The following is a 22,882-nucleotide window of genomic DNA, read 5'->3' as shown; positions in this document are numbered from 1 at the left end:
TCTCTTAGCTCAAACATAGGTTACAGATTAAGAGTTTAAGAAGGTCGAACTCCCAGATGCAGGATGCTGATGCCCTATTCATTCCATCGGCTAGAATGGTTTTGAATATGTTTGCTTTATTTTAAATGACAAACACAAACTATATTAAATAATCCACAAGAATTAACAGAGGTGTTTTACATCTTACAGTCCACAGCAAAAACTCTATATTGGATATGTCTGTTCCCCAAAGTCCTTTCTCTTACAAATAATAACTGGAGATTTTTCTCTTTCTCTTTTTTTCCTAAATTCATTAGAATGTGTTTTAACAGATTTTTCAATAAGAAGAAAATATGTTAGGAATATCATGGATCTTAGTCATCTCGGTTATCCTGCAGTACTCCCAGAACACCATCCTATTTAAAATTCTTAAAACATGTTATTTGTATGTAATAACAAAACTTGCATATATTCAAGTATAACAATACTTGAATAGTGAATATAACGTGCTATACAATTTTCCAAGCTGTTTACAAGTATTATCATACTGATAATACCAGTAGGTAGGTACTATTATTAGCCTGAGAGGAGAGCCTGAGAGGAGGGCCTGAGAGGAGGACCTGAGGGGAGGGGCTTCAGAAAGTTTAAGTAATAGGAAAAAGGTCATGTAGCAAATTAGGGAAAGAACAGGGTTTTAACCTGCAATTTGAATCCTTTTCAAATTACTAATCCCCAGAATGTCTAGGTTGTATACATACGGCTTTCCAGAATGAACTCTACGTTCTCCAGCCTCCAAGCAGTCACCTATGGCTGGCCATGTAACTAGATCCCGGCAATGAAACTGAAGAGGAAGTGACCTGTGATAGCTTTTGGTTGACTTTCTTAAAAGGTAGCTGGTATGAGTGTTCGCTGTTTTTCTCCCCGTTTTTTCAAGGTGATGCTTGGAATAGAAATTAATAGCTGGAACTCCATATCAGATCATAATGATAGTAAGTTCTATACCATAAGCTTGACCTGGTACGGCCAGTCTTAAAACTACTGTGGGTCCTTTATACTAACTCTCTATTGCTTACATCCCCAATATTTCATGAAAGAGAAATTTAACTTATATCTTAGCCACTGTTTTCAGCTCTCTATTAATTATAATAGCTGAATTTAATCCTTACTGACAGATTTCTTAGGTTATATTGAAAAATAATATAAAATTAATGTATTTGAGAACACTGGGCTACATATATATATTGATATTTACTGTAATAAAATTAAAACTAAGGAATTAAAAATATGTATTAGCTAATTTAAAATGACAATAATAAACCCATTACATGTTAATATACTTCATGAAGAACAATTATATTTTCCAAAGCAAAAATGAAATGAGAAAAGTAACATTTTTAATTGTCTGGCTTAATAGAAGAGACACTGGATGGATTCTTGCATCTGCTGTTGAATTTAATTTATTGCCATATGATTTATTGGTTAAAGTATATGAACAAAATCTAGCCTCACAGAAATATGCATTTGGAAAAGAGAGGAGTATCTTAATATTTTTGGATAATTATAGATATTTTTCTCCAGTACTATTTCAAAACTCAACGAGTGGTAGTTTCTTAAATGTTAGTTGCAGTCAATGAAGCTGAAAGCATATCAATAACCATTTTTATCCTGTTACATTAAAATTTATTGGCATATCTTACATTTTGGATGGATATTTTACCACTTTGGAAAATATTCCACTAAGTAATTAACTTCCACATTTGATACATTTCAATAAAATGAGAAAAAAATCATTTTTTAATTTCACAACTAATCTCATCAGGGAAGCCATTGTGTTAGAAGATGTGGTGGTTCCAAATTTTCCAAACTTTTAATATTTATTTGAAAGCTCAAACGTTATCATTAGCAAAAATTACTGTCAGTTGCTGTCATTGAAGTGATAGGCTTTGTTCATTTTAAAAAGAAAATACCCGCCAGATAACTGGGACTGAATAAACCATTGTTTGTCTGTTGTTCTTCCGAGTAAAAACTGAATTCTATAAAAAGTAGCTAGTTCAGCTTGCAATTCAATCACACGAGTGCTTTGTTTGTTTAAGATAACCATCATACCTCAGTGTTCAGCAGAAATGCTTTACATGATCTTCCCATTTTATCACCCCAAATAATAAAAAGATGTGTACTCAAGAATAAATATGCACTAAAATTCATAAATTCTACTGTTTCATCAGACAAAAACTGGCTTTTTAAAAAATTCTGAGCGAGTCACCCCATGACGTAGAGGTCCCAGCCAAGAGACGTAGGCTGAGGGCAAGAAGAACGCAGAACAAGAAATGGAAACGGAAGGAATTTCTTTCAGCCTAATACACATACATATCTCCCCGTGTTAGGTATCCTTGTATATATTATAAATTAAGCAGCATTCTCCTTTTTTCCTCCTTTCTCTTCTCTCCTACTTTGAGATACGGCGAGTTGGCGGTGGTGAACTTTATAATCTGGTACTGAGAACGCAGGTTATCAAGGTGAGATTATGAGTGACCCGGATATTTGATTTTTATTTTTGAGGCTGTCCTACCTTCGTCGTGGAACTGAAACACCAGCTCTTCTCTGTTCTCAAGCAGGCTGAATTCCCAACCGGAAGTTACCCCAGCCAAGGGTTCTCCCGCTCGTTCTTCGGTTTTCCAGTTTGCGGACTGCAGATTTTGGGACCTCTCGCTCTCCATACTCACGTAACCAATTCCGCGAGCTCTGCCGTCAAAGAGCGCGAGAACCTGAGAGCGGGAAGTGTAACTTCCGGTGGGAAACCGCGGGCTGAGTTTTGAGGAGAGCGGCTGTTTCGCGTCCACTGTGAAGGTAGGCCTACCTCAAAAAAACGAAAAGTTTAGGTATTCCATTTGTTATTGTCTCTAGCTCTAGAGTATGTTTATTTCTTTTCTGGTTCACTCATATTTGTATCTCCTCTTGGTTCTGTTTCTCAGGAGGGCCTTGCCTATTACACCCAGCTTCATGATTATGGTCCGTGAGTCACTTTAGGCTCAAGCTTAGACTCTCTTTCTCTAGCCCTTCCTGTGAATTTTGTAAGCAACCAATTCCTAGTATTAAATATTCCCTTTTAATGTAGTAGAGAAGTTTTTCTATTTCACAACTGAAGCTGGACTGATGCAAATAAATTGTTCTAATATCACCCCAAATTATAATTACTTGTTTTGTAGTTGTTTTCAGTAACACAATTTTATGTTCCTTCTGACCCGAGTCAAATAATTACTTGAAATCTCAGTAGAATACTTCTTTAAAAAAGTGATGAATTTATTTTAATTTATCGGAAAATGTAGATTGTATATAAAACATGCATCTCCTATATTTCCATGAAGTTTCTACATTTTACCACATTGCTTCACGTTTTTAAACACAAACATAAGTTAGAGATGGCTGAATTTCCAGAGTACTGTACCCTGACACTCCCTTACTTCACTGCATCACACTGTGTTCTGCCTTTTCAGAAGTAACTAATATTAAGAATTTGATAGTGACTTGGAGTCATATTATTCCGTGGTACACTGGTATGTATTTAGAAACAGTATAGACTTGTGTATTTCAAATTGTGTATAGATGACAGAATACTGTACAAATTATTGGCAACTTGCGTTTTCATACAATGCTGTAATTTCAGACATTTAGCGTTACCGCTACATGCACCTCTAATTTATTTACCAAAGTTGCATTATATAAGTATTCAAAAATGTGTATATTTCCTTCCAGGTAATGGACAATTAAAACGTTTCCAACTTTTTAAAACATTCTATAATAAATACTCTTTTTTTATATGCACATGTGCAACAATTTATCTGATGTACTATACATTAAATGGCCAGATCAAAGTGAATGCAAACCATTACTTTTGGTAGCTATTCCTAAATAACTCTACAAAATAGTTGTGTCAGTTCAAACTTTCAGCAACAGTGTATGAGAATTTTCTTTCTGCATATTTCTGTCCAAAACTTGGAGATGATTTCCTGTTAGATTGTGTGTCTTTTTTATTGATGTATGTGAATGCTTTATATAGTCTCAATAATAACATAATTCTTGCAAACATTTTGTTCTACTTTGTGACTAAGCTTTTTTTTTTTAAACTTCTTTATTGGAGTATAATTGCTTTACACTGGTGTGTTAGTTGCTGCTGTATAACAAAGTGAATCAGCTATACGTATACATATATCCCCATATCCCCTTCTTCTTGGTCTCCCTCCCACCCTACGTATCCCACCCCTCTAGGTGGTCACAAAGCACCGAGCTGATGTCCCTGTGCTATGTGGCTGCTTCCCACGTGACTAACTTTTAATCTTAGAGTGTCTTTAGTTGAACATGCATTAATTTAATGTAGTCTAATTTATACATCTTTAGTTTTTACTTTATCTTTTTCAAGAAATGCTTCCATTCTCCAAGACCGATCAGATATTCTCCCCCCCCCCACTTTTTTTTTTTAAAAAAACCCCAAGATTTAGTCTTTTTTTCTCTCTCAAATTTAAGTCTTTTAACTTACCAGGAATTAATTTTATGTATGGCTTAGGTGGAATTCTAATTTTCTTATATTTTGTTTTTCTGTATGGACATTAACTACTCTAACATCATTTGTTATACATACGGTCCCTGACTTTTTTTTTAATTGAAGTATATTTGATTTACAATGTTGTGTTAGTTTCTGGTGTACAGCAAAGTGAATCAGTTATACATACATTAAAAAAATTTTTTTTCATTATGGGTTATTACAGGATATTGGATATATATATTGAGCTATACAGTAGGACCTTGTCTATTTAATATATAGTAGTTTGTAGCTGCAATAAGTTCATTTGTGTCATATTTTAGATTCCACATGTAAGTGATATCATACGGTATTTGTCGTTCTCTTTCTGACTTCACTTAGTATGGTAATCTCTAGTTCCATCCCTGTAGCTGCAGATGGCATTATTTCATCTTTTTTATAGCCGAGTAGTTTTCCATTGTGTATATATGTACCACATCTTCTTTATCCATTCATCTGTCGATGGACATTTAGGTTGCTTCCATGTCCTGGCTGTTGTAAATAGTGTTGCTGTGAACGTTGGGGTGCATGGTCCTGGACTTCCATTGGTTCAATCTAACAGTTTTTTAGCTTTACAATGGTGGGAGAGCAATACACATTCAGTAGAAACTGCACTTTGAATTTTGATCTTTTCCCAGGCTAGTGATACATGGTAAGATATTCTCTCATGTTGTGGCAACGAGCTGCAGTTCCCAGTCAGCCATGTATGTGATCATTAGGGTAGGCACCAATACACTTACACCATTCTGTACGCAGACAGCCATTCTGTTTTTCACTTTCAGCATTGCATTCAATAAATTACATGAGATAGTCAGTACTTTATTATAAAATAAGCTTTGTGTTACATGATTTTGATTGACTATAGGCTAATGTGAGTGTTCTGAGCACGTTTTAAGGTAGGCTAGGCTAAGCTATAATGTTCATTTGGTTAGGTGTATCAAATGCACTTTGGGCTTATGATATTTTCAACTTCCAACAGGTATATCAGGACATAACTCCATTGTAAGTTGAGGAAGATCTGTATAGATCATATTTGAGTTTTTACTGTTTTTGGCTGTAATGGATAGTGTTGCCATGAACAGTCACGTGCATGTTTTTGGAGAATATAAATACACATTTTGGATGGATATATAGCTAGGATTGGAATTACTAGCATATATGGCTTATATGCATATGTCCAGCTTTGAGATATTGCCAAATACTTTTCCAAAGTGGTTATAAGCATTTACCTTTCTCTCTAACGTGAGTTCTTGTTTCTCTACTCATTGATTTTTAATATATATGACAAACCAATTTATGGTTGTCATTTATATTGATTTGTAAGAATCCTTTATTATTTATAATATTTTATATTTTCTAAATTTCCTTCTTAGCTTTTAGAATTTGTATATTAGAATTTTATATGTAGAAATTCATGTAAGCTACATTTAATGGCAGTTTTTATATTTGTTTTCCAGTTCCATAGTTTTTACTTCTCAATGTAATTTGTCTGGGTCCTCAAACAAAAAGTTAATATTAAGTGGTGATAAAGAACAACATTGCTTTATTCCCAATTTCACTGTGAACTCTGAAAAATTCATTTTAAAGTGTTCAGTTTTACGTTTCTCAACAATATTTATTATCAGGTTAGGAAAGTTTCCTTTTATTCCTACTTGGCTAAGAAATTCTTTTCATTGTCAATAGAGCTTAAAAGTTATTTAATTATTTTTTTGCATGTATTGGAATGAGCATATGTTTTATTTCCTTTAATCCAGTAAGAAATTATATTTTCTGGTATTAAATTACCCTCGCCTTTTAAAAATGAACCATACTTTATGAAAATGTTATTTCCCCCTGCTTAAAATGTTATTTCCTCATTTTTGCTGTATTTGTTATACTTGTTATTTATGATTTTTGTATCAATCTCTGCGAAATCAGTCTTTCTTTCTGGTATTGGTTCTTGTCCAAATTTTTACTAGACCCATAATATTAGTTGAATACCTTTTCCTTTAGTTTTTTCCTATAAAATAATTTCTGCATGTTAATAATTATGATCTATTCCTTAAGGTTCAACGCTCAACAGTTTACTATTGGGGAGAAAAGTAAACTGAGTATATGTACTCTTTGGGTAAAATATAGGGAAAATAATACATCTATTATTAATTTCATTTGGTCAATCAGATTTTTATCTTTTACAAATTGATATTATTCATTTATATTTTTACTTAAAGTGACACATTCCATCTAAGTAATTTGTTCATAGCATTTATTTATAATGCTGTAAATATATGCTACACTATATATATAAAAATATTATAATTTTTCATGACATATTTTTACTGGTGGTTTTATTTCTTTTTCATCTATATTTCTGGAAGTTGGCCTGTTGTGCTTTTTTTTAAATGAATATATTTCCATCCAGTTGATCGTTTCTATTCTGTTTATTTAGCCTCCATTTCATTAATATTTGCTTCTTTTTATTATTTCCTGCCCCCTAATTTCCCTTAGGTTTACTTTTTTTTAGCCTAGCATTTTGAGGCCAGTGCTACAGTCCTTTATTTAGAAAAGTAGTAGGTGATGAATAAATGCTTAGGCTTTGGAATCAGCTATATCAGAGCTCCCACCTAGTAAATGCATGACTTTAAGGAAGGAGTAAAACCTCTTTAGACCTTAGGTTCCTTACATGCAGAAGGTGAAAACAATTACCTTCCCATGAGGCTATAGTGAAAGTTAAATGAAAAAATTTATATGAAGGGCTTCACATAGAGCCCACTGTATGGGTACATTTGTTATTCACCTTTTAAGACAAACAAGAATTAACGTGCATGTTAATAATGAGAATTTTCTTAATGTTTTGTCATTTGTTTCACACTATCAGAGGGTTGTGTGTTCTCTTTTTTTCTTTTTCTTTAAAAATTCAGTAATAGAAATCTACTACACTCGGAATAAATTCACAATTATATGGAGACATTTAATTCTGGTTTATCTTGCTTATCTAAATTGATTGAGATTTGCATGCTTGAAACACATAATGTGATCTTTTTTGTGATGAAAACAAGCCAGTTGGGAGAAAAATATTTTACCACTCTTACAAATATTTGAAGATTCATTTAAACTTTTTAATTTTATTTACTTTTTAATTTTATTTCCTTATTTTTTGAGATATAGTTGATATATAATATTATATAAGTTACAGGTATACAATATAGTGATTCACAACTTTTAAAGGTTATACTCCATTTTTAGTTATTATAAAATAATGGCTGTATTCCCTGTGTTGTACATTGTATACTTGTAGCTTGTTTTATACATGATAGTTTGTACCTCTTAATGCCCTCGTTAGTTTTTTGAGAAGTCTCCATACTGTTTTCCACAGTGGCTGCACCAATTTACATTCTCACCAACAGTGTACGAGGGTTCTCTTTTCTCCATGTCCTGACCAATGATTTATTATTTGTATTCTTTTTAATAATAGTCATTCTGATGTGTGTGGTGATATCATATTGTGGTTTTGATTTGCATTTCCCTAATGATTAGTGATGTTGAACACCTTTTCATGTGCCTGTTGGCTGTCACAGTGTTCTGTTTGAAAAGATATCTATTCAGTTCTTCACATTTTTTAATTGGGTTGTTTGGTTTTTTTTTTTTTTGCTGATCAGTTGTATGAATTGTTTCTATATTTCGGATATTACTCCCTTATCAGTCATATCATTTGAAAATATTTTCTCCCATTCTGTAGATTGTCTTTTCATTTTGTCAGTGGATTCATTTGCTTTGCAAAAGCTTTTAAATTCAATTAAGTCCCATTTGTTTATTTTTGCTTTTATTTCCTTTGCTTTAGGAGACAGATCCAAAAAAAAAATATTGCTACGATTTATGTCAAAAAGAGTGTTCTGCCTGTTTTCCTCTAGGAGTTTTATGGTATCCAGTCATATGTTTAGGTCTTTAATCCATTTTGAGTTTATTTTTTATGTGATGTTAGAGAATATTCTCATTTCATTCTTTTACATGTAGCTGTTCAGTTTTTCTCACACCACTTATTAAAGAAACTGTCTTTTCTCCATTGTATATTCTTGTATCCTTTGTCATAGATTAATTGTCCATAAGTACATGGATTTATTTCTGGACCCTCTATTCTGTTACAGTGTCTGGTTTTTTTTGTGCCAGTACCATACAGTTTTGATTACTGTAGCTTCATAGTCTAATCTGAAGTCTTAGAGTTGTTATTCCTCCAGCTCTGAATTTCTTTCTAAAGATTGTTAGGCTAATCGAGGTCTTCTGTGTTTCCTTACAAATTTTGAAATTTGTCTAAGTTCTGTGAAAATACCATTGGTATTTTGATATGGATTGCATTGAATCTGTAGATTGCCTTGGGATGTATGGTCATTTTAACAATACTATTCAGTACTATTCTTTCAGTCCAGGGACACCATATATCTTTCTATCTGTTTGTATTGGCTTTCATTTCTTTCATCAGTGTCTTATAGTTATCCAAGTACAGGTTTTAGGCTGTTGTAAATAATGCTGCTATGAACATTGGGGGTGCATATATCTATTTGAATTAATGTTTTAGTCTTTTCCAGATATATGTCCAGGAGTGGGATTGCTGGAGCATATGGGAGCTCAAGTATGTTTATTCCTATGTATTTTTTTCTTTTTGATGTGATGGTAAATGGGATTGTTTCCTTGATTTCTCTTTCTCACAGTTTATTGTTAGTGTGTAATAATGCAGCAGATTTCTGTACATTATTTTTGTATCCTGAAACTTTACCAGATTCATTGACAAGCTCTAGTAGTTTTCTGGTGGTGTCTTTAGAATTTTCTATGTACAATATCATGAAATCTGCAAACTGTGACAGTTACTGCTTCCTTTCCAATTTGGATTTCTTTTATTTCTTTTTCTTCTCTGATTGCTGTGGCTAGGACTTCTAAAGCTATGTTGAATAAAAAGTGGCAAGAGTGGGCATCTTGGGACTTCCCTGGTGGTGCAGTGGTTAAAAATCCCTCTGTCAGTGCAGGAGACATGGGTTTGATCTTTGGTCTGGGAAGATCCCACATGCTGTGGAGCAGCTAAGCCCATGCACCGCAGCTATTGAACCTGTGCCCTAGGGTCCACGAGCCACGACTGCTGAAGCCCACGTTCCTAGAGCCTGTGCTCCGCAACAATAGAAGCCACTGCAGTGAGAAGCCCGCACACTGCAAGGAACAGTAGCCCCCTCTCGCCGCAACTAGAGAAAGCCCGTGCGCAACAATGAAGACCCAACACAGCAATCAATCAATCAATCAGTCAGTCAATAAGCAAGCAAGCAAGCAAGCATCCTTGTCTTATTCCTGATCTTAGAAGAAATGCTTTCAGCTTTTCACTGTTGAATGTGTTAGCTGCGTTTTTGTCATATATGGCCTATATTATTTTGAGGTATGTTCCCTCTATGTCCAGTTTCTGGAAAGTTTTTTTTAATCATAAGAGGATGTTGAATTTTATCAGAAGCATTTTCTGCATCTATTGTGATGATCACATAGTTTTTATTCTTCATTTTGTTAATGTGGTGCTCATATCAGTCGATTTGTAGACATTGAAAAATTCTTGCAACCCTGGGATAAATCCCACTTGATCATAGTGTATGATCCTTTTAATGTATTGTTGGATCCTGTTTGCTAATATTTTGTTGAGGATTTTTGCTTCTATGATCATCAGTGATGTTGGCCTATATTTTTCTTTTTTTTGTTATATCTTTGGTTTTGGTGTCAGGGTGGTACTGGCCTCATAGAATGAGTTTGGAAGTGTTCCTTCCTCTGCAATTTTTTGGAATAGTTTTAGAAGTATAAATGTTAACTGTTCTGTAAATGTTTGGTAGAATTCACCTGTGAAGGCAACTGGTCCTGCACTTTGGTTTGTTGGGAGTTTTTAAATTACTGATTCAGTTTCATTATTGGTAATTGGTCTGTTCACATTTTCTATTTCTTACTGGTTCAGTCTTGGGAGGTTATACCTTTCTAGGAATTTGTCAATTTTCTTCTGGTTGTGTATTTTTTGGGGGCGTATAGTTGTTCATAGTAGACTCTTATAATCTTCCGTATTTCTGTGGTGTTGATTGTAAATTCTTTTTCATTCCTGATTTTATTGATTTGTCCCTCTCCCTTTTTTTCTTGATGAGTCTGGCAGAGGTTTATTAATTTTGTTTATCTTTTCAAAGAACCAGCTTTTAGTTTCACTGATCCCTTTATATTGTTTTTTTAAGTCTCTGTTTCATTTACTTCTGTTGCTTGCAGAAGGAATGTTCTGTATATATCAATTAAGTCCAACTGATCTATTGTGTCATATAAGGCCAGTGTTTTCTTACTGATTTTATGTTTGGATGATCTGTCCATTGATGTTAGTGGAGTGTTAAAGTCTCCTACTGTTATTGTATTATTATGACTTCTCCATTTATCTCAGTTAGGATTTGTTTTAGATACTCCTGTATTGGGTGTGTATATATTCAGTGTAATATCCCTCTGGTATTCATCCCTTTATGATTATATAATTTCTCTTTGTCTTTTGTTATAATCTTTGTTTTTAAGCCTATTTCTTCTGATGTGAGTATTGCTTCACACACTTTCTTGTTTCTGTTTGGATAAAATATCTTTTCCAAGCCCTCACTTTCAGTCTCTGTGTTTCTTTAGCTCTGAAGTGAGCCTCTTGTAGGCAGCATATTGAAAGTCTTCGTTTTCTTAATCCAATCAGCTACTCTGTGTCTGTTGATTGGAGCATTTAGTCCATTGACTTTTTTTGAGTTATTGTTAATTTACAGTATTACATAAGTTTCAGGTGTACAATATACTGGTTCACAATTTTTAAAGATTATACTCCATTTATAGTTGTTACAACATATTGGCTATGTTCCCTGAGCTGTACAATATATCCTTCTAGATTATTCGTTTTATACATAAAAGTTTGCACTTCTTAATCACCCACTCCTATCTTGCCCCTCCCTGCTTCTCTCTCCAACTTTTAACCATGAGTTTGTTCTCTGTATCTTCCAGTCTGTTTCTTTTTTGTTATATTCACTGGTTTGTTGTATTTTTTAGATTCTAAATATAAGTGATAACATAGTATTTGTTTTTGTCTGTCTGACTTATTTCACTAAACATAATATCCTCCAAGTCCAACCGTGTTGTTCCAAATGGCACAATTTCATTCTTATGGCAGAGTGGTATTCCATTGTATATATATACCGTATCTTCTTTATACATTCATCTGTTGATGGACATTTACTTTGGCTGCTGTGAACATTGGGGTGTACGTATCTTCTTGATTTAGTGTTTTGGTTTTCTTTGCCCTGTGGCTGGTGTATGGCAGCTTCTTGGTAAGGCTGGTCTCAAGGTTAGGGCAGGCTCACTGGTGAGCAGGGCCCACACCTTGCAGGTCCCAGAGCAGTTGCTGGCTTGCTGGTGGGTAGGCTGGGTCTACAGGCTGCCAGGCTGTGGTTTCCTGGGGTTGGTGTCCACCCACTTGTGGGTGAAGGTGGTTCTGAGGATAAGAAAGGCTTGCTGCTGGGCAGGGCCTGGGATTCTGGGGCTGGTGCCTGGCCCCTTGTGTTTGGGGATGAGTCCCTGGGTGTTTGGCTTCATTGCCCTTGGTGTCCCAGTTCTAGTGCCTGCACACTGGTGTGTGGGGATGACACCTGGGCCCTTTAGTGGACAGGATCTTGATCAGGGTCATCTGTGGGATAGAGGGTATTAGGCAGCCTGTCTGCTGGTGGGTGGGGTTGTGTCCCCACCTAGTTAGTTGCTTTGCCTGAGGCATCCCAACACTGTTGCCAACAGGCTCTTGGGCTTTGGTGGGCCTGGGTCCTGCTGTTAATAAATCTAGAGGAGGCATACCAGAATGGCACTTACCAGTACCGGTGTCCACATTGTAGAATGAGCTCCATCCATCCAAAAATGGATGTCACTCATGTCTGTGTGCCTAGGGTGAGCTCCAGTTGTCCTGACACTCTGGGAGACGCTCCAAGATCAGCAGGTAGGTTTGACCCAGGCTCCTTTCAAATTACTCCTTCTGCCCTGGGTCCCAGAGTGTGTGAGGACCTGTGTGCACCATTTAGGAATGGAGTCTCTGTTTCACACAGTCCTCAGGCACTCCCAGAGATGAGCCCTACTGGCCTTCAAAGCCAAATGTTGTGGAGGCTTTTCTTCCTGGAACAGGATGCCTGGGGTAGGGAGCCTGATGTCGGATTCAGACCCCTCACTCCTTGGGGAGAACCTATGCAATTGTAATTATTCTCCTGTTTGTGGGTTGGCCACCTGGGGCTATGGAACTTGATTGTCCGGCTACTCTGCCCTTCTTACATATGTTGTTGTGGTTCCTTCTTTATATATTTAATTGTAGAAGTTTTTTTTTTTTTTTGTTAGGTTCTGGTTTCTTTCATCCAGAGTTGTTTTGCCAATAGTTATAATTTTGGTGTGCCAATGAGAGGAGGTCTTTCTACTCTGCCACCTGATCCATTGACATTTAAAGCAATTAATGATGGTGGAGTAAAAGGATGTGGAGCTCAACTCCCGCCACAAATAAACCAAAAAGACATCTACATGTGGAACAATTCTCACTGAAACTTACTGCAAATTGGCTGAAGGACTACTGTACAAATAAGGCTGTAGAAAAGATATACATGTAATTGTGTAGGATGGGAGGAAAAGCAATAGGGATAGGATCTGTGCCCCTGGCAGTGGGCTGAGAGGAAAAGGGAGATTGCATGGGGGAATTACCCGCCGCTTCCCCCACCCCAGGTTGTGAGCAGGTTGAGCCACAGACTGGGCCTCCCAGTACTGGGGTCTTACACATAGGAGACAAGCTCTGTGGTATGTGGAGAACCAGTGGGACAGATAGGCTTGAGAAAGTTGGACTCAACTCCTGAGGAGTATGTGGGTGCTGGGTTACTGTCAGGCCGGGTGGAGAGATTCCTTCCCTAGTGTCTGCCAGGTTACCCTTTGTTTGTTTGTTTTTTTTTGCAAGGGTACCCTTGATTGCCTTGCTGTGCTTCCCTGCCCTATTTGAACTAAAGCCCTGGTCCAGCTCACTCTGCACCAGAGGACCTTAGCAATATTTTCTTGCATATATCTCCTCAGGAGAGGGGAAAAAATAAAAAGGGACTACATCAAACTTTAAAGTTTTTCACGCAAAGGAACCTATCAACAAAATGAAAAAGCTACATACTAAATGAGAGAAGATAGTTTATAATGATACATCTGATAAGAAATTAATATCCAATGTATACAAAGAACACATACAAGTCAACAAATCAAAGAACTCGATTAAAAACTGGTCAAAAGGACTGAATAGACATTTTTCCAATGAAGACATATAGATGGCTAACAGGCACATGAAAAGATGCCCAGTGTCACTAATTATTAGAGAAATGCAAATCAAAACCACAATGAGATATCACCTCACAACTGTCAAAATGGCTATAATCATAAGAACACAGATTGGGACTTCCCTGGTGGTGCAGTGGTTAAGAATCCGACTGCCAACACGGGGGACATGGGTTCGAGCCCTGGTCCGGGAAGACCCCACATGCCACAGAGCAACTAAGCCCCTGCACCACAACTACTGATCCTGCGCTCTAGAGCCCGAGAGCCACAACTGCTGAGCCCACATGCTGCAACTATTGAAGCCCGCATGCCTAGAGCCTGTGCTCTGCAACAAGAGAAGCCACTGCAATGAGAGGCCTGCGCACTGCAACGAAAAGTAGCCCCTGCTTGCCACAGCTAGAGAGCCCACGCACAGCAGTGAAGACCCAACGCAGCTAATAAATAAATAGATAGATAAAATAAGATTACTTAAAAAAAAAAAGAACAGAGATAAAAAATGTGGGCAAGGGTGTGGAAAACAGGGAGCCCTTGGACAGTGTTGGTGGGGATATAAATTGGCGCAGCCCCTATGGAAAACAGTATGGAGGTTCCTCCAAAATCTAGAAGTAAAACTACCATATGATCCAGCAATTCCATACCTGGGTATATATCTGCAAGAAATGAAAACACTAATTTGAAAAGATACATGCACCCAATGTTCACAGCAACACTATTTACAGTAAACAAGACATGGACACAATCCAAGTGTCCATCAACAGACAAATGGATAAAGAAGATGTGGTATATGTATGTATAATGGAATATTATTCAGCCATAAATAAGAATGAAGTTCTGCCATTTGCAACAATGTTGAATGACTCAAGAATGCTATGCTTAGTGAAATAAGTCAGACAAAGAGAAATACTGTGTGATATTACTTATATATGGAATCTAAAAATTAATACCAGTGAATGTATATGCAAAAGAGAAACAGACTCACAGTTATACAAAACAAACTAGTGGTTACCAAAGGGGAGAGGGAAAGGAGGAGGGACAAATTAGGAGTATGGGATTAAGAGATACAAACTACTATGTCTAAAATAGATAAGCAACAAGGATATTTTGTATATCATAGGGCATTATAGTCATTATAATAACTTATAATGGAGTATAATCTGCAAAAACACTGAATCTGTATGCCGTATACTGAAACTAATATAATCAATCAACTCTACTTCAATAAAAAGTAAAGTAAAATAATTATTGAGAGATATGTACTTGTTTCCATTTATTACTTGTTTTTGTAATTCTTCTCTGTTCATTTCTTCTTTTTGTTTCTTCCCTTGTGGTTTGATGATTTTCTTTAGTACTGTGCTTGTGTTCCTTTCTGTAAATAGAAAGTTTTTGCATATCTGTTACAGGTTTTTGATTTGTGGTTACCATGTGGTTCATATATGTTGGTGTATAATTATATCTACTTGTTTTAAGCTGGTAGTTATTTTAAGTTCAAATGCATTCTAAAGATCTATATTTTTTGCTCCCCTCTCCCACATTTTGTTTCTGATGTCATATTTTACATCTTCATGCTTATTCCTTGACTGTTAATTTTAGTTATTGTTGCTTTTACATTATTTTGTTTTTTAATCTATGTACTGGCATATTTAAGTGGTTGGTCCTCAGTCCTTATATAATATTTGCCTTTCCTAGTGGGATTTTCCCTTTCCTATAGATTCTTCTTTTCCACTTAGAGAATAACAAAAACTAACAGCAGAGGTCCTTTCACTGGGCCAAACCTAATGCTTAAATCAAATGCAACATCAGTAAGTACTCAGGGGAAAAAATAGGTGGCAGGTGTTCACAGTTTTCAGAATTTCATTTTGATGCCTGAAATTTTAGTTCTTCTACTCTATATTGTTACCTTAATTCTCTGGTGCCCCTAAACTTGGTTCTTAAAATATAATTAGTATTGTTTAGGTTTTTTCCAGAGGAAAGAAGGTTGCTATGACTTGCATATCCTAAAGAGACGTATAAGTATATTCTTTATACATATTATAAGTAAAAATTATGAAGGATTTGAGTGGCACATATAATTGTTCTCTCTTTTCTGATTTTAAAGTAATTCTAAGTTTAAATCACATCCCCGAGATGGTAAGGGCAGTGGTGTGAACAGTTCAAACCTTCTGATGTCAGACTCCTTTATGCCAAGTTAAGTACTGTATCAGTCAGAGTTCAGTCACAAGAGAGGAACCCACACTATGAGGATAATCATGAGTTATGAAGATGTAGCTATTACTCCTAGGGCTGGGGCTTGCAGGAAAGAGGTGGCATTAATAAACCTACAGGTTTTGAATAGGTCCCATGGATCTAGGACTCAGGCTAGGACTCAGGGATTTGGTAGAAGACTCAAGGACCTGGGACTCAGAACTAAGAAAGTTAAGATGCTTGGTAGCTGTGCCAGTATCTGTGAGGCTGAAAAGTAATGTCCATTAGGGAGTATATATAATATACAATTGTATGTAAAGACAAAAGTGTATGTATGTATATATAGTAATATGCAGACTGAGGTTTACTTTCTTGTCATGGTGAGAGCTGTTAATGATGCAACACTGACATGAACAGCGACAAAATATTTCCCATGTATCTAGTCTCCCTCTAGTTCTTTCTGTTAGCAGAAACAAATAATAAGGGGACTGGCAAAGAAGAAATGGGATTTGTAGGTTCCCATTCCCGGTGTGACAAAGTACAAAGGGGAAGGATGTTTAGAATTGAGAGATAGCAAATTAAAAGTGCACACACACACACATACACACACCTTCATGAGCTGTGCCTTTGCTCAGGAAACACAGAGTAATTTCAAGAAAAATTAACCACTAAGTTGCTTAAAATAACGGAAAGTAAAAGTGTTCTAGGAATTAACATATTTTACTGATGGTTTAATTGGTAATGTTTATGATCCAGAATAACATCTCTGGGGTTTTCTGTCAGTGATCTGTGACACATGCTGTAACATGTCTACCACCAGGAAACTAAAACTTAAAACATGAGAAATTTCATAGGTTTTGGATTTTTTTTTGAAATCACAAATTTTGGCTTTTTAGATGGAGTTGGAACGTTTTTCTCTTTTTCCTTAGGTGAAATCAGAACATTTTGTACATTTTCCTTAGGTAACATCTCAACATTTTGCCCTTCTTACTGAGGTTAAGTCTGAGCTCTTTTCCCTTTTTGCTTAGCTGATCTTTTTTGTCTCTTAAACAACAAAAGCAACAAACAAAATAATAAAACAAAAAAAGGACTCAAGCAAAATAGCAGCAGGTAACTCTTGCCTTTCATGTTTTCTTCCTTTTTGCCAGAGGGTGGGCCACTATCAACACTGCCTCCACTACCTTTTACCAGGCATTTGGGTGGGTCCCACTCGGAGTTGCAGTGGCAGTGATGTCTGTTGTTACAGACTCCGTTCATATTGCAGCTCTTAGGTGAACAACCACTTTCAAAACTGGGCCTAAAAATACACTTCCTTCCGATGCAGATATGTTCTGTACCACACTCTGTACCATCTTTCACTTCACCAATATCAGGTATGGTCATCCCAAGATGGTAGTCTGTACCCCAGCAGTCGACTCCATTGATGTGAGTCCAATGCACAGTAGAATGATCTCTCAGGAGGGGAATTTCTCTCACGTTCTCACACTGAATCCTCCCACACAGGATATCTGGGATTCTGCATTGTATATATGAAGTGGTTGTGAGACCACAGTTACCAAAACGGTCACCTCGGGTATTCACTTCCCTGTAGCAAGTCTCGTTTGTGCTCCTGGCCTCCTTGCCAAAAATTTTTCTACACTGTTCATTGCGGTTATTGCATCTCTTTTCATAGCAGTAACCACCACCTGTGCAAGGGGTCCCATCCTGCATATACACATCTTCTGGACACTGATAGGATGTCCCATTACACCACTCTGGAAGATCACATTCATTTTCTTCTTTTCTACACATGTAACCTGCTGGCATCAAGTCACAATTTTTGCAACAAAGGCCAAAAGCACAAGTAGCCCCAAGTCTCAGAGTGCAGTCTGGCTGACAACAGGGATCTTTTGCACACATATACATGGAACCACAGTCACACTCTTCTCCTTCATCAACCACACTGTTCCCACAGCGTGTCTGTGTGAAGATATTCTCTGGATTTGGTGAAATGTGCAAACACTTTATTTTTGCAACAGTGTTCCAATATGCAGCATAACTGCAGTTGCTGAATCGAGTTGCCAGAGATTTACTTGGAAACATTATGCATGCTTTAGCCCCACACGTACATGTGTTTTCATCGTGTTGCATACCCAGATTATGACCAATCTCGTGTGACACAATATATGCAAAATCATACAATTTATCATCTGTAAAACTATCAACTCCACAATTATAACGTTGTTGACATACGGTTCCAACATAGGCTAAGCCAAGTAGGGTACCAAAATTTTCCTTTACAAAAACATGTGCAATATCATGTGGCAAGCGGGTATTAAAACTCTTTTTCTTCCATTGACAAAATTCTCGCAAGAGATTACGTATGTTTTCTGTTGGAAGGAGGTTTTCTTTAGACCAGATCTCGATTCCAGTCAAAACCACATTAACATCCAGTAGTTGTAAAAAGTTCCCTATTTCATTGACAACAAGGCATACTTCATACTGCACATTTGAGGTATTACTTTGGTGATGAAGATATCGATTGTGGTCTACCACCACTGCCAGTTCAAGGAAACGCCTGTGCGTCCACCAGCCTTCATACCCACTTTGCTTCAAAGTGTAATTAACACTTTCTTGAAACTTCAGTTGTCGTGCTATTTCTTCATCTGTTAATCCACATCTTCTGGGTGGAAATTCTGTCTCTCCATATTCCATCTGATACAGCAGATGTTCAAATGAGGTAGAAAGACTTTTGGGCTTGATTTCATAAACAACATTATTTATCTGTAATATTCCTTGTAAGCCCATCAAACATGTACTGAGGGCAACCAGGGATTCTGGGACCCCCTCCACGTAACCCTGATAGTAGCAGTCATTTTGGATAAAAGGCTTGTCCTCCAGGAGAGCATACTGGTTTGTGTAGGTGAACACTGGGAGGTGTTTAGAGAACAAAAGCTTGTTGACCTTCATGTGAAGAACGTGTCTCTGGCCCCCAAAACGCAGGCTGTAAGAGAGCCAGCCAGGAGGCTTCATGCCTCTGCCAATGTGTGTTATCCTCAAGGGTATGACCACTTCTGGAGGACCATGGTGTTGGGAGTGCCCAACATAGAATGATCCAGAAAGGAGCAGAAACACCCCAAACCAGAGCAGCAGGAGAGTGATCCTCACACACACCAAGGCCTTATCCACGGCCATTATGGCGCCACGATATGGAACCAGTGGTGAGAGCAAAAGTGTGTAGAGCAGGACGCATCACTGTTCTGTCTCATCCCTGTAAGCTGACTGTATGCAGCACTGACCTTTAATCTGTTTTCTGTCAGAGTCACACTGCCAGAGCCGTAGCACTAAAACAAAAAAAAGCAGAGACAGGGCTGGGAGTCATGAGCAAACCAAGACAGAGGGGGAAGAGAAGGGCGTGGGTTAAAATGGATGAGTGTTTGGCTAAAGACATGGCTGAGTTTACTGCATTGCATTTGCTCTTAAGTACTGGTGAGACAGAGACCATGGGTGTCCAAAGGAATGGTGATTGGCCTAGGGTGACACTTGTTGAACCTAGATGAAGGACACATTGTTCTTTTCTCTAAATATATGAAAATGTGTGGACATTTCCATAGAAATAGGTAAGACAAAAGGTTCTTACTGGAAAGGGGAACATATATCCTGTTTTGAGAGGGAGTTTTCATTTATACATATTAATTACCACTTTGTAGTGATTCTTTTCAATTTCCAGTGGTAAATTATTTAGACACATTACTTAGAGATATTTTAAAAATACTCACATATATCATAATTTTGTCCCATTCATGTAACTAATTATTACTTGTCCTACCTTCTTACTGTTTCCCTTTTTCATTTAATTCTGTCCAACTGCAAGGGTCAAAGTATCAATTGTCTTACACATATATTAGTATGTTCACTCAACAATAGGCAATTTTATATTTGAGGTGGGAAGACCATGGATCGTTACAGGTGTTGTTCAGATATGTTTATATTTGATTATTCTCTTAAGAAGAATAACATTTTCAAATCATCTGGAAATATAAAATTGAAGGAAATCAAACTAGCTGGGAAAGTGAGAGTTAAGAGATGGGAGTACAGTGGCCCTCTGTATCTACAAGTGCCACTTCTCCAGATTAAACTAACTGTGGATCAAAAATCCACAGAGCTTTCAGAGAAAGCTCTGAAAAGCAAAACTTTAGCTGCACACAGGCAAATATTTAGATAACATTCACATTCTATGTCTAACTCTACATAGCATTTACTTTGTAGTAGTTGTTATAAGTAGTCTGGAGATGATTTGGAGTGTACGGGAGGATGTGCGTAGTAGCTTATATGCAAATACTACACCATTATACATAAGGGTCATGAGCATCTGTGGATTTTGGTATCCATGGGGGATCCTAGGACCAGTCCCCCATGGATAACAAGGGGTGACTATATACTGAAGGCAAAATAAAGGCAGAGAAAATCAATCAATCACAAAAAAAAGGGAGGAAAATGTTGGGGAAGGTTATATTTTCCTACAAGGTTGAAGACATATAAGTTCCCTCATTTTTAGGATGTAAGGCAGCCAACTCCCAAGTTCAACCTTCACATGTACCTATTTCATAAAAAGAACGTATCCTATATGAAAAATACATATACACAAAATTTTATGGGAATGATACAAACGTATTATCACACATTTGTGAAAATGAGAAATTGGTGCTAGCACAATGCCTGTCTGCCAACACTGATGCGTTACATTCTTCCTTGAATAACATATTAATAAACCACATAATCTGCAATCATTGTTCTACACACATAGGAAACATAAAGGAGTAAAACAGGCTTAAATAATTTGATGGTCCTGAGTACAAATTTGGACATACTGGTTGGGGCAAAGATACACATTAGGTATTTGTAAAATCGCATTCAACATTTTATGTATAAAATGCCTATTTTTATTCATCTAATGAATATCCACAGTCTTCATCAAATCACTGAAGTACAGAGAGTGCTTAAGGCAATGACATCAAGAACAACTGGACAAATTGAAAAAACAGAAGAAAGTGAAGTCACCTTTGAGGGATGTAGAACACCCTGACCAAATGCAGATTCCATAGTAGGTCATATAAAAGTGATAATTGCCTGATTCAGGACCTATCATCTCCTGGACCATGTACCCATGTCTGCTCAATTTTTAAAAAATCTTGGTTCTATATACCTTGACCTCTTTTCTCTGGAATCACTTTTCTTTCCCTTTTGGAATCTTACTTTCATGGAAAGCAACAAAAACCTCCTCTCTCCTCACACTTCTATCCTTATTCCTACTTAATTCTTTTAAACCTGTCAACAATGTGAAGCCCAGCAAAGAGGAAAATTTTCATTCTCAGAATTCCCATATGCCATACACACTGGATCTCTGGTTGCAATTTGCTTGGATTACCTAAGCCACTTTTCAGTCCACTAAACAAGTAGCCATCTCATTACACCACTATCTTTCTTTTTCACTCTTATACCCACTCCCAATCAATCCTGTGGAAGCCTCAGAGTCTGGGCACCTGATTTACTAATTTATTCTCCAGCGATAATTTTCGCCATCTCGTGTTTTAAGCAAGTATGTGGACAACCCACAGAACACTCAGGTTATTTTACCTTTGGAACTCAGTTTCAACAATGTGTAGCCATTCACCTCTAACCATAAACTTTATCTTATTAGAACCCATGACTACATTCATGCTTACATGTAAAACTTAATCATAACTATTATTCTTAATATATTTACTCTTCAAGTTAATAAAGGACTTAAATATTCTTTCTGCAATTTCCCGCACATTTTAGGTTTTGTTTATCTTACTTTTAACCTTCACAGCTAGTTCTAGACTGCATCATTTCAACCACTGTCACCTAAAATCCTCAACTCAAGCTAGATTAACCCTTTTTGCTTGCTTTCTCCATTCTTACAACAAACTGCCAACACTGTTGGGAAAATAAATTGAGTACTTGCAGGGGAATGCATAAAAGGAGGAAACTACCAATTGGGATGACATAGCCTGATACTTTAGGATGAAGGATGAAGTCCTGAACAGATATTTTATTTCAACATACTATGCTTGTAGTAATTTGAGCTATGTTGTCCACATTTTCCTTAACTTTCTGATTCTAAATTTATTCATCAATGCATAGGGCCCTCAGTTGAAAACTACATTATCTTTGTTTTCTCAAGTTGTTTTTATTAAATTTCAAAAATGTTAGTTTCAACTGTAATTCCAATAATTCTCCGTTTTGTGATGTTTAACACAGGATCTGGTATGTTACTTTGTGTTTGTTTTATTGTTGCAGTTACTTGGTGGGAGACTTGTTTCATGACAAACGTTATCATCACCATTAAAGTGACCTGAGTTCCTAGGGTACTTGGGTACTTTTCTAGGACTAAATGGGAGGACTGTTTCACAAAATGTTAAGAGCCCAGGAGAAGACAGCAAGGTCACTAAATGAACATTTTGAGGCCAATACCTCTTAGGATTATTAGAATAATCCTAATATAAGGATTTACTCTCCATGTCTCTCTTGATATATATTTGGTAATTGTTATGGAGTATGAATTGTTATTGTGATAAGAAAAAGAATTATTTATGAATAATAGAGTACTGTTGAGAGTAAACTGAAACAGCATGATATCATCAGAATTTATTCCTAAGATCTCAGCTTGCAAGCAGGTAATAGGAAAACAAACTCCAAAGAATACTAAAGCAATACTACATTTACCCCCATTACGTTATTTTTACAATGACTACAGAGGCTACACCTCCTGAGAGAATATAACGTTATCATTAATAACGTGCTATAGTGTAC

The 22,882-nt window shown here is 36.6% G+C and overlaps 1 protein-coding gene and 1 pseudogene across 4 annotated transcripts in view; both read right to left on the bottom strand.

The window, feature by feature from the left end:
- Positions 1–11,246, bottom strand: part of LOC309634065 (uncharacterized protein) — a 130,847-nt gene extending 119,601 nt beyond the window's left edge. For all 3 annotated transcript variants that reach the window (XM_082403605.1, XM_082403606.1, XM_082403607.1), the window contains exon 1: positions 2,549–11,246. In XM_082403605.1, the coding sequence (XP_082259731.1) occupies positions 2,549–2,696 (148 nt within the window). In that variant the 5' untranslated portion in view covers positions 2,697–11,246. The remainder of the gene's footprint in view (positions 1–2,548) is intronic.
- A 90-nt stretch (positions 11,247–11,336) lies between these two features.
- LOC309634051 (disintegrin and metalloproteinase domain-containing protein 20 pseudogene) lies at positions 11,337–20,391 on the bottom strand (annotated as a pseudogene). The gene has a single exon. The product of its transcript is annotated as a disintegrin and metalloproteinase domain-containing protein 20 pseudogene (transcript).
- Positions 20,392–22,882: the final 2,491 nt, after the last annotated feature.

Source organism: Balaenoptera borealis (genome assembly GCF_965194805.1).
Source record: "Balaenoptera borealis genome assembly, chromosome: 8".
Taxonomy (NCBI): Eukaryota; Metazoa; Chordata; class Mammalia; order Artiodactyla; family Balaenopteridae; genus Balaenoptera; species Balaenoptera borealis.
Note: the sequence above shows the minus strand (reverse complement) of the source record. Positions and strands in the feature narration are given on the sequence as shown.